This window comes from Podarcis filfolensis, assembly GCF_964270895.1.
Source record: "Podarcis filfolensis genome assembly, chromosome: 4".
NCBI lineage: Eukaryota > Metazoa > Chordata > Lepidosauria > Squamata > Lacertidae > Podarcis > Podarcis filfolensis.
The window spans coordinates 70,600,788-70,613,684 of NC_139607.1; the positions used below are offsets into that span (position 1 = coordinate 70,600,788).

General features: G+C 39.7%; 1 protein-coding gene across 1 annotated transcript in view; it reads left to right on the forward strand.

The window, feature by feature from the left end:
• The window catches only part of IMPG2 (interphotoreceptor matrix proteoglycan 2), a gene marked incomplete at its 5' end in the record, with an annotated part of 60,195 nt that overhangs the window by 30,834 nt on the left and 16,464 nt on the right, over window positions 1–12,897 (forward strand). The window contains 6 exons of the mRNA XM_083612063.1: window positions 4,488–4,537; window positions 5,032–5,117; window positions 7,078–7,236; window positions 10,174–10,232; window positions 11,364–11,381; window positions 11,726–11,970. Coding sequence (XP_083468189.1) covers window positions 4,488–4,537; window positions 5,032–5,117; window positions 7,078–7,236; window positions 10,174–10,232; window positions 11,364–11,381; window positions 11,726–11,970 — 617 coding nt within the window. The remainder of the gene's footprint in view (window positions 1–4,487; window positions 4,538–5,031; window positions 5,118–7,077; window positions 7,237–10,173; window positions 10,233–11,363; window positions 11,382–11,725; window positions 11,971–12,897) is intronic.

Consider the following 12,897-nt stretch of genomic DNA (forward strand, 5'->3'; position numbering starts at 1 on the left):
TTTCAATATCTGGGGACCCCTATACCTTGATCTGAGCTTTCACAAGAATTCCCATTCTGCAAGAGAAATAAAAGTTTGTGGTGTGTTATCTCCCTTGTGAACCAATAAAGCACCACTGTTTAATTTTGTAATATGGTTGAACTCTAAAGAGTTCTAAACTCTAAATAGAAGTTTAATTGCCAGTCCAGAAGTTACATCATTGGCTTCAGGATGCATTTAGGGATAAATTTGTTACCTCTTACATTCCATGTGATTTCCCCCTTAACATTTTTTTTACTTTAAATATAACAACATTACATTGTGTAATACTAAAAGTTACATAAACACTTCTAGTTGTTATTTTGTTGTTGATTTTTTAAAACCCCGCAGCTCTCTTCTCCTTCATTGTGAATTAAAACAAACAAGACTATTTGACTGTAAACATTTGTTTTTCTATATTATTTTCTGTGGAGAGATGGGATGGCTAATCAGGTCTTCTCAATGCTGGTACCTTAGTTGTACCAATCAGTTTGCATAGTAACACCTTTAATGATGTGGGGTGGGGGGCAGCAGGTTAAAAAAAGTGTTTTCCTATGGTTTCAGTGGCTTTCAGTGATTTGGTGGTTGTTAAATGGTTTATGTGGGATCCATTGCTATTGGGAAAAGATGGTGTTGTTCCTTCTGCAGCTGCAGTTGTAATAAATTGTTATTTGTTTAAAACTATATGTTGGAAATTTTATTTGGAAAGGTGGGATAGAAATATTTAAAATATTTCATCAACATTAAAACACCTTTTTAGCAAGAGTTCAGAAAACGCCCTTAGCATAAGTTACCCCCTGGATTTCATTTTATATAATTTGTCTTTTACATATTGTGAGGAAAGGAAGTGTAGAACAAGGCTCAGGCCCCATTTGCTTCAGTAGCAGGGAAGTTATCATCACTCAATTTCTTCTCTGAGATTCCTGGTTCCCTCTCTGGCCATGAGGCGACATGGAGGGTGTTCCTTCTATGCTTTCTCCTTCCTTTTTATTTTATATGTGTGTGTCCTGTCAATTTCCTGTCTTTATTACTTCAATCACAAGCAGGCCACTACTCATGAGGAGGCCTCACTCAGGACCAGGAGAATAATTTTAGGCCTCCTAGTGAGAGAGTCTCACTCCCTCTGCCAACGAAAGATGGCTGACTGGGTGAACCTACTTCCTTGGTAGGGTTGCTGTTTCCCTTCTCCCCTCTTTGCTCAGTATTCAGAAACAAATGGCAGGAGAGAATGCACACTGTGGTGGTTCATTTTGTGCAAATGTGACTATTTCCTCCCTCAAAAAGGGTTACTATTTATGCAATGACATCCTAACTGAGGCTACTATCAAGCTCTTCCAGCTTGAACGCTGCATCGAAAAAGTTCCTAGTAATGTAGCTATTATCATTCTTTCAAGAACCATACACAGCTTCTAATATTATCATTTAAAGATGAGATTTAGCTAGTGGTGAATTGTGGTTTCTCTCTCTGAGAAAGTGGTGGTGTGCATTATTTTTTTTAAACCACTATAATCATGTGGAAGAAAGAAAAAGATGTCCAAAAATATGAAGAATCCTCTTTGGTCAAAGGCATGGTGAAATTAGTTCAAAATTTCTGTCTAGATTTGAAAATCCAAATGGCTTCCATGGTAGTAAAAATATAACAAGTGACAATTTGCTGCCTTTTGGTGGTTCTCCAAACTCTGAACTGGTCTATCTCTTTCTGCCTAATGGCTGGCCCTACTCTGTCACACTGGAAATTATACTTTATTATTTAGTAGGTGTAGGCATGATTATATGGGAAATTAAAGCTCCTGTATTTAGAGGGTATTTTACCATTTCTTCTAGAAAAAGCTTTTCCAAACTATTAATGAGTCTACAATTGCTGTCATAATCTTTTCCTATCCAAGATTCATCTATATATATTTTTTAAAAGATATTTATTGAAGTTTTACAAAGAGAAAAAAGTTACAGAGCAAAAAAGAAGAAAAAGGATAAATACCAAAAATACAAAAATACATAGGGGGGAAAAAGCAAAATACAGAAAAAATAAATAGAAAATAGTTAAAAACAAGTCAATCTTTTCATATCTTAGATTTCATTTACTTATTTCCCTGACCTCCTCACACCTCCCTTTTTTGTATTCCCATTCACATGGTTAATTCAGCAAATCCTTACCCTCTTTATTTTTATCTTAATTCTATATCTTAACATATTATAACTTTATATTTTCATTCCAAGATTCATCTATATAACTAATAATGAAATTGCTAATAGAGAGAAAGCTGTAATTTGATCAAAACTATTCTTTAAATAGAAAATAGGTCGCTAGAATAAATGATTAGGTTTTGTAATGATATAATAATCAAAGCTAATGTATAAACAGCAGCAACATGACAGCCTGTGAACTTTGTAATAGCTGTGTCTTCTTGTCTTTTAGCCTGTTCTGGTTCTGCTTGAACCACATATAGTGTGGTGCAGAGATGAAGATAGTGTTTGATTTAGACAAGAACAACACCATTCAAAATCACACCTCAATCAGCAGTGCCTTGGTTGGTTTTAGGAGAGACAGAGGAAGTACTGATCCCTTGTAGTTCCCCTTTGCATTCCTTTATAATTTATGAAGTAAAAAACCACTCATCTCTCCCCACGGTAAAATGTGAAAGGTGTTGCTTTATTTGGAGAAAGCACATCTCACTTAACCTATCTTGGTGTTTCCATATGCTGTATCATACTGTCTCATGTATCAACATGTCCTAAATTTGTGCATCTTGCCGCAAAGCTGTTCTTTAGCATCCAACCTGGATAAACGACAAACAAGACTGGATTAGTTTGCCATATTTCTTAATTCTCCTTCTAGGAATTGGTTGAATATTTGCTTAATTTATTGCTGACAAAGAAAAAAGAATTACGGGGCTGCCATTAAGAAATGGCCCAACAACTATTATATTCTTATGCTATTTTAAAAACTCATGAAATAAATGTGCTTAAGTTATGGCTGTTTAGATTTAATCTAATAATATGGAAATAGGTCCTATTTCTATTAGGAATTCAACAACAGAAAAGTTCCCTTAAAGAGGGAAGGATCACAGCTCAATGGTAGAGAATATGTTGTATAAAATCTCATGTTCAGTTCCTGAAATCTCCAGTTAAAAGATGATCAGGCAGCAGGAATGACATTTGCCTGAGATGTTAGAGAGTCACTGGCAGTCAGAGAGTATTGGACTAGATGGACAAATAATACGACACAGCTTCCTGTGTTCTTGGAGTTGTGCAATGTATTGCTGGAAGAAGGTGCCAGATAAACATTTATGGGGAGTGGTTTTAGTACTGGATTCCTAAATTCAAACAGTTTTCTCCAAGTCCAAAATTACATGATGACTATACATGACATTCCATAAATTTATTCCTGGAGTTGGCTTACATGTTGGCAAACCTAACCATCATTTGCACTAAGTGGGATTGGCCATGACAATATATATGCAGAACTGTAACGTAGACTTAAAGATGTCAGGAGACAATATGGTCAATTCCTGTTGCTAGAGGGAAATATTGTGGCAACCATCTCTATCAAGCATATTTATTGCATGGACAAAATGCATCGTGTTATTCTGTACGTGTGGTGTTCAGCGTGTGAAAAGGACTGTACCCCATCTTACAAAGAGGTGGGATTTATAGTCTCAATGTGAGAATCTTAACTGGGTTTCTGTTGCTAGTGAATTCTTCCTTATGATTAATTCAAAGAACTATGGGCCCCTCCAGACGTCTGGTTGTTATTCCCTATTCAGATGCTGCCAGAGTGGTCATGTGAGGTCTTGCTTTCAATAAAGTTTGCACCTACAAAAGTTTTGGGACAGTCACATTGCTTCATTTCCTTCCAGTCAGTTCATATCCTGTAACTCCCTGCTGAAATCCCATAACTTTTCATAACATAGATGTTCTGGTTCATTTTTGACCTGTTTATGTTGTACGATAGCCTCTCTGGGCAGTAATCATGTGGGTAGCATTGGGGAAGCATCACATAATCAATTCAAGCAGAATAAATCCACCACTAATGCACCATCATCATCATCATCATCATCATTATGTCAAGAACAAGTTGCAAAGTACACCTCACCATGGAATGGTGGCTGGTGAGATATTATTACACTAGGATAGTTAGAGGCCACTGCCTCTTTCACACTCAGTTTTGGGGCTGGAAAAGTACCAGAAACATTGTGGGAGATCGCCAAACTCTGCACTCCTCATATTTTATCTGCACCCATCTCTCATGTTTTATGGGGTCCACTGAATACAACCTACCAGTGATGCACATATACCCCCCCCACACACACAACATGAACCAGCAAAGTTTTATGAGGATTTTATTCAGCAATTCTCCTCAGCTTGTTAAAAGGTCCCTGAGGCTTACACATGTTAAGGGCAAGATTGTTTTTGAAAGAAAACTTAATCCCATTTTTACACTTAATCCTTTTGTTGTCTTTGGTTCTCAGTTTTGGGCTGCCAACGCCTTCTCCGACTGGGGATGCTACCACATTGAGAGGTCTGTTCTCCTTTATTCATATGTTAATTTTGCAGTAAATGAGTAAGAAGACTTGAGGCTTTCAATTAGTGATGGACATCTTTATTCATAGGATTGCAGGGTCTCATGACTTTCCTTTCTTTGGTGTCTTGTGGGTACATGGAGGTTGACACTGAGCTGCTCTAGCCATATCTGAAATTAGAAGGGGCATATTTGCGTGTGTCCAGAAAGCTGTGATTAAGCTGCAGTAGGGCAAGTCAGTATTTGTGTTGTTGTGGCTCAGGTTCGAGTCAGTGTTATTCCTGCCACATTGCCATGAAGCAAACCATAAAAATAACACAAAATGTCTGATGTAGCTTTACTGAATCACAGTGACCACCATTTTTAAATTTTGTGAAGATTTCAAGACTTTTTCCCCCCAGGTTGGCAGATTTCATTTTTTTCCCAACTTTGTTTATACCGTCTAGCAATGAATTAATTGACTAAGGGTATATATTGCATGTTTTCCACCTTAGATGCAGCTGCCAATGTTCCACCACCTGATGTGGTCTCAGTTGAGAGTCCTTCAGAGAGTACCACTGACAAAACTGAAGACACAGAAGTATGTGTAATGAGCTCCTTGTTAGACTGGTTTTGGGGATAAGAAACTGTATTCACTTTTCATTCACTTTTCCTTTCTAGATTTGTCAAGCGGTTTATGTGGAAGAACAGCACACAAACTGAAATAACAAAACAAATAAGTAAATAACTCCAACCAATAAAAATGCTTCTTAGTAAAAATGTCTCTCATGTTTAAGGCACTCTCTAGAACTGGCTTCCTCAACCTCGGGCCCCCAGGTATTTTTGGCCTACAACTCCCATGATTCCTAGCTAGCAGGAATATTGGTAAGGGATGATGGGAACTGTAGTCTCAAAACATCTGGAGGGCCGAGGTTGAGGAAGCCTGCTCTAGAAATTATAGTGAGCATATGACTCCCCTGTTACAACTGCTCCAATGGCTATCACTCTGTTTCCAAGCACAATTCAATGTGCTGGTTATGACCTACGGAGCCCTATACGGCTTAGGTCTAGGCTATCTGAAAGACTGTATTGCCTCATACAAACCTGCCTGGGCTCTGAGACCTTCGGGGAGGTTCTTTTCTGTATCCCATCACCCTCACAGGCACACTTGGTAGGGACCTGGGAGAGGGCCTTCTTGGTGGCTGCTCCCTTAATTTGGAACTTCCTCCCTACCTAGAGGAGTAAGACTGGCTCCTTGTTATGGCAGGTGAAGACTTCCTTGTTCCAACAGGCTTTGGGGAACTGACTGCTTTTAAGGCAAGAGTTGGTGCTGTGGTGATTTTCTTATCTTATGTGATCATTGTGTGTGTGTGTGTGTGTGTGTGTGTGTGTGTGTGTGGGAGTGGTTGCTTTTTATATGTTTCTAAGCTGTTTCTATTTTAGCTTGTAACCTTGAGTCTCTGTTGGGGGGGGGAGGTGGGATCACAATGATGATGACAGAAGTGTAACCAAGATGATGTGTAACATATGTTTTTATTTCCAAATCCTTGAAGGCTGACACTTTTGAAAATCCAGCACTTTATTTAGAAAGAATTCTATTTCTATTCAGTGTTTGATAGCATTTCATAGCCTTAAAAGTCTAGAAGGGAGACAAAAGTCATCCAAATTGGTTGGTCCTTACGCCTACAAGACAAATAAGAGATGCAAATACCTTTTCTTTCTTCTCCCCTAACCCCACCTCCCTCCCTTGATTTAGCCCCATCTTTCCTGATTCCTACTCCCCAATATGTCCTGACATCACCACTCCCCAATATCTTCCTTGCCTCACTTTCTGTTCTGGTAAGCAGGTTTAGCAGGATTGTGCATTGTTTCAAAACCTTATAAGAAGTGGTTGACTAGCAATGGCAGCTGGATGAAATAAATAAGTACATTATAGGAAACTATGACACTTCCATAGCACCTTTGACTGTTTTTCAGAAACTATTGTTTGTTTCTAGTCGAGGTGCAGTGGAAATTGAGTCTTATCTTCAACCACATTCCTATGCCTAAGAGGTAGAAATTTGAAAAGCATTGCACCAGAAACAAGTGGCACAATAGAGCCTTCCTATGTGAAAGGGTCCTCACTTAATTACTGCCCTGCTGGCTCCACCTTTAAGATCACATGACTTTCTCTCCACTAACATCACTGGAATAGGTGGGGACCTCTGTTGAAGGACTGCCTATGTAAGTAGGCTTCCCCAGGAACTTGAATCCCGGTTTTCCAGGGGTTCAGCTCCTTGTGAAGCCTACTTGCATAGAGATCTATGCACATAGGTGTAACTGTATGCAGGTGAAAAGCCTAACATGGCAAGTTGGGGCTGGAGCTGGTGGAAGCCACCCAGCCTTGAAGGTGGAGCCATCAATTCAGCCTTGCTGCCCAGTAATCGCGTGAGGAACCCTTTGCATGTATAATGGAGGAATAGCCCCCTTTGTACTAATTTAAGTTGGTGTTTAACCTGTACTGGTGAAAGGATGGTTTCTAACCACAATTCGCTAAGTAAAATTAATTTCTTTTTCATCAGGTCAATAATGAGATAAAGAGAGATGAGAAACTGGTGATGCCAGCTCATGAACAGATGGTTGAGTTCAGCATTCTTCTTCCTGAGGAGAAATACACCACTGAGCTGAGCGACCCCTTTACTGAAGAATCCCAGCAACTCTCGCTGCAGTTTATTTCTGAAGTAATTGCATTACTTGTACTTTTTTGATATGTTATATATGCCCAGAATTCTTTGAGAAGGGAAATGTGCTTTGAATGTGCTTTAATGGTTTAGTGCAGTGGTTCCCAACCTTTTTTTCGCCATGCCCCACCTAAGCATCTCTAAAATCCTAATGCCTGCCCCCCCATGACATATAATTTTTATTATTCAGAAATTAAAGTCCTATTCACATGGAGGAAGCCTAAAAGGCCATTAACTGTTAATAACTCATTCTCAAATTGCCCTCCTTAAAAATCAAATTGCCCCCCTATGGTGCATGTGCCCCACGTTGGGAACCACGGGCATAGTGTGTACATAGCCCAATATATGGACTGAAATATAAATACACTACAGACTACACTTCTCAAAAATTCTGCGGTATAATTTTAAACTCAGAAAAGTACTAAAATGTAGTATATATTACAATGAAATACATTTAGAAATGCATGCACTGATACATGTAAATATGTATGTATGTACTTGTTTACGAATTTTTGTATTCATGAGGAAATAGAGTGGAAAGAGGACTTAGGAATGTGACATGCACCAGGAGCAGACTAATCCTTCCAGCTCTTCAGTACTGAAACCTTTAGTAACATAGAAAGCTGCCTTATACTGAGTGAGACCATTGGTGCATCTTGCTCAGTACTTTCTACAAGTGTCTCTTCCTGGAGATCCTGGGGATTTAACCTGAGACCTTGTGCCTACAAGAGATGCTCTGCCCCTAAGCTTTGTCCCACTCTTTCTCTGTCACACCCATCCACACACCAACCACAGAAAGGTCTCTCATCCCTTCCTTCTACCTTCTGGTGAAGGAAGTTCTGTGAGCTGAGACTTGTTTTTCTCTGCATCTGGCATCCTTGCTGAGAGAGGTTGGCACTGGAGGAAAACAAACCCTCTGGAATCTGGAAATCTTCCTGACTTCCCCTGCTCTCACAGGATCTGAGCTCACAGATGCAGTTGTGTTCTTTGTGACCTCATATTATTACTGTAACCAAACCTTCCTCGTCTCACAATTGTTGCCCTTTCTCATAACCTAACATCTGTTTATATTATAAGCGACATGAATGATCGGTTTTGATCTTTCCCTCCTTATAAAAGCAAGTTGGTCTGGGTGACGGGATCATTTTAAGGCGCTCACATGCACGACTGGGCACCTTCCAAATGTCTCTTTAGTTTGGGCCTGCCTTAAGTTGCCAATAGCATTATGTGCTTTTGATCACCACTGCCTCTCTAACCACCTTGGTCCAGCTGTTATTGTGAGATCTGTGAAATAACAGTAACAATTACAGTACCCCCCCAACTCACCTGGATCATGCCTTGGCAAACCCTTTTGAATTCAATATACTGGGACTCATCTTCTGACAGATACTGTATCATATGGGGAATAGATAAATTCTATCCCACAGCCAAAGAGAACCACTGCAACTGTTATACATGGCCAGATTAGGAGAGACGTCTTAATTTTCCTACATACGTGGCCAAGTAACGGTGCCATACTATAAACGAAAGAAATGTCTGATCGGACAAAGGCCACTTGGCATCTGAATGGCCCTTTCATCCTTTGCCTAGTTCTTTCTGTGCTTGGACAAAGACACCCTTCCTATTTTGCAGCACTTGGATGGTTTTGATTCTGGGCAAAGTGTGTTTCAAAAGCAGATTTTAAAAAAATGGAAAGGAATTATTCTGTTGAGATGGAGGGTCAAATTGCTTTTCTGCTTTATTGTGAATGCACATGAAGCAGCCTTTTCCTTGTTCTTCGAGGTGTGGGATGCATTTCTACAATTCTTTTGCTTTTCGTTTCTAAACCTTAGCAGACTTTGCTTTTAGGATTCATAGCTGTGCATAACCTACATTCTATTTAAGTAAACCTGTCTTTTTTCTAAACTGTATTATATTGTTGCACACCTCTCAAATCAAAGGATTTCCAGGGTTCGGTTTCCTCAGAATGAGGGGCAGCGGAGACTGTGGTGTCTTATGAGATATTGTTTATTTGCACATATATACAACCCAAGCCTACAATGAAGGGGCTCACAGCATTAACACCCCAAGAAGGTTTTGCTTCTCCCATAGCCATGACCTTGGATCTCAGCAGGAATCAGGTATTGGCTCTGCCTCTCAGCTGCCCAGCCTGCTTCCTGCTTTTAGCTCACACACCTCAGCTTTGCCTTTTGTCTTTCCAACTGACACTTGACAGAGCAGGCCCCACCCATTTTCCTCTGGCACAGAGACACTTCCTTTGTTACTTTGACGACCCATACTTAGCCTATTACCAAGAAACTTGCCTGGCTACTCCAACATTGAATTCTTGTTGGATTTAGCAATTAGAAGGGAATCAGCCTACCCGCCCTCTGCAAACTTACAACACTATGTACATAGGGAAGAAATAGCATTAGGTAGTATTAAACGGCATTTTTGCACTAGCACAAGGATTAGTGCAAGGGAATTTCCCCCTCTCCTCCCCCTGTGCACCCCCATGCACATCCTGTACCCCCTCTAAATCTGCTCTGGAGAGTTGGGGAGTCCCTGGAACTCATTGGGGGGGCTCATGGGGGGAGGAGAGGGGGGAATTGTTTGGTTGCACTACATTGAATACATCCCAATATTTTAGCGTACTGAAGACCAACTGATGGCTTGATATCCCTTCATACAGTTTATACATTATCCTTTATTGCAGAGGTTATAGTCATTTGCTGCTTAAAAAAGAAAAGAAAAAAGGGGGCAGATGTATACTTCAGCCCTCACATAAAGGAGAACACACTGCAAAAGGGAAAATGCTATATCTTTCATGCAACTATTCCTAGAGACTTAGCCTCCAGAACCTGCACTACAATGAGCAATAAGTGAACGTTTAGATGGAACAACAAAGGGTTTGGGCAGTGGAAAGGAGCTATAATCTCCCTCTTGTCTTTCAAATAGATTCAAAATGCATATGAAGGGCTGCCTGGATACAAGAATATCCATGTAACTGAGTTCAGGTATGATATCCCGTAATATAAAAACATTTTTATTCTATTAATGTTGCTGGTACAAAACTTCACATTTATACTGCTGCTGCTGACTTACTCATTTGTTTTGTGTTGTGAGTTAGTTTGGTTTCCTTTGTTAGACTGAGGGTGTCTTCATATGTTACATTTTCCAACGTGTAGAAAAGTGATGCCCCATTTATGTCATTTCAAAAAACCCACAATTTTTATATGAGGGAAATGTTCCCTTTCTTCAGACTAGTACAGATTTCAGAACAGTAATTCTAATTATTTACACAATCCTCCACTGGCCACTATCGAGCACAGCATTACGTGGACCTAAATGCACTTAAGTGGACCAACAATAGGCTGCATGCACATCATGTGTTTAAAGCACATGAGTTCCCTCAAGGAATTCTGGGAACAGTAGCTTACCCCTCTCAGAGCTATATTACACCCTTAACAACCAATAGTTCCTAGAATTCTTTGAAGAAAGTCATTTGCTTTAAATCATACAAGTCCATTGCTTTATTTCTCTCTCCTCTTAAAAATTATAACAATGTTAGTGGATGACATAATTCTGTCTACAGAAGAACGAATCATTCTCATGATCAATTGCTCTGGCCTTTGATACTATGTTACATTGTTTTTAGGACTGGTTGTGGTTGTAAACTGTTTTAAACTGTTTTTAATGTTTTATTTTACACTGCTGTGACGTGGCCTGGAATCTTCTGGTGAAGGGGGGAATATAGTAATAATAATTCACATTTGTATGATGTTGTGCCTTCTCCACAATCAGCTTGTTAGTTTGGGAGATATCCAAACACCACACTGCGAGTTTCAGGGCTGCACTGAGTGTACTGTACGCAGTCTAAATTCAAAATGTTCTGTATACCACAACATACTGTGGGCAAGGGCATAATTCTGACTTCATATAAACTGATAAAAATGAACTGAGGTGTATTTTAATTCAAGTTTGCTGCAGTATGGAAGTAGAATAATGATGAACCATGAACAAATATTTTCAAATATGTGTTCTTTAGCTTATCAGGGGCTAGAGAGGTGCACTGAATGGTAATGCTTACATATGGGGGAAAAAACTTCATTTTAACTTCTTGCCTTCCCTTCTCCCCTCACTTTTAGATCTTCTCAGGATGAAAGGTACACAAAACCTTCAAATGCTTATTTGTGTGATAGCTAATTAATTTCCTTCCTTATATGCAGTAGCATCCCTTTCCAGTGAAAAGATGGAGCCAAACTATAGCAGCAGGATATTGTTTGAAAGCTGTTGAGATCAATGCATTTCCAGGTTCTTTATGTTTGTTCATGTGAATAAATCCACTTAGCCTGTGAAAGTTCAGTTCCCAAGTATTTAGCCATTATCAGATTTGGAGAGAAAGATCAGAATGAAATATAATTTGTGACTTGGGTATGGAATCTTTGAAAGAATAGAACAGTAGTACCATTCATCCTTCTCTCTAACAGCTCCTTTCTTAAACATTTAGTGGCGTGGAGGTTCTGTACACTGTGGTTTTTGATGGAGAAGCCATCAGCAATGCCACCTGGGACCTGATTAACCTCCAGTCCAACAAAGTGGAAGACAACGCCTTTCTAGAGATGGAAGATAATCCCACCGTTGTTTACACAGTCAGTGACTTCAGAAATTATATTGCTGAAATCCTTCATAAGAATGCTTTACTTGAGAATGCCTCATTGAACTTGGACCCCGACTCTCTCCAGCTCATTAATGGTGTGTATTAAATAAGAAATGTCATTTCTGTCCACTTTAAAAATGTGCAACGTCTGCCCCCAGGGATTTAATAGAAGTGACTTGTTATGGGTTTCCTCTTCAAGCTCTTAAACCAAAGCCACTATTTTGTCTCTCTAGATCAAGCCTCATGTATTTGAATTTATGGCCAAGTAGTCCTTGCCCATGTCCCCATTATATGCAGTCCATAGATTATGAGGATGGGTGGCTGAGAAGTGGGCTACAGAGTAAAAAACTGAGCAAGGGAAATGAATTCAGGATGCTAGCAAAGTGATTCATCAAAGAATCTTCTACAGCACTGCAGAGAAGCCTAACACGTGTTGCTTTTCTCTGCAGCCACTGCCCTTAGAACCAATCTGTATATGACATTAGATGTTTCTTTCCATTTCCAGGTTTCCTGATAATTAATCAGTCCTCTCAGTTGATGGATCCCTCAGTTGACACACTCATAGAAACACACTTTAAATGCAAATACACATTTAACATCACTTCTAGTTTGGCTCTTAGGCAGCTCATTCTAGTGCAAGATGCAAATGAACCAAATGTGTTCTAGTATAATTTGAAACCACAGTGGATCCTGGGAAATAAGCTAATTTGCATCCTGTGGCTGCTTTCCTCAGTCTCTTCATGCCATTGGATGTACAGTGGTACCTCGGGTTAAATTCATTCTGGAGGTGCGTTCTTAACCTGAAACTGTTCTTAACCTGAAGCACCACTTTAGCTAATAGGGCCATCCTGAAGCAAAGTTCTGAACCCGAGGTACTATTTCTGGCTTAGTGGAGTCTGTAACCTGAAGCGTATGTAACCCGAGGTACCACTGTATCTATTCTGTTTGCTCCAGCCACAACTTGGGCATTACTCTAGCATTTCTGGCTCCTATAGGACTGAGCAGGGTGTGTGTGTGTGTTT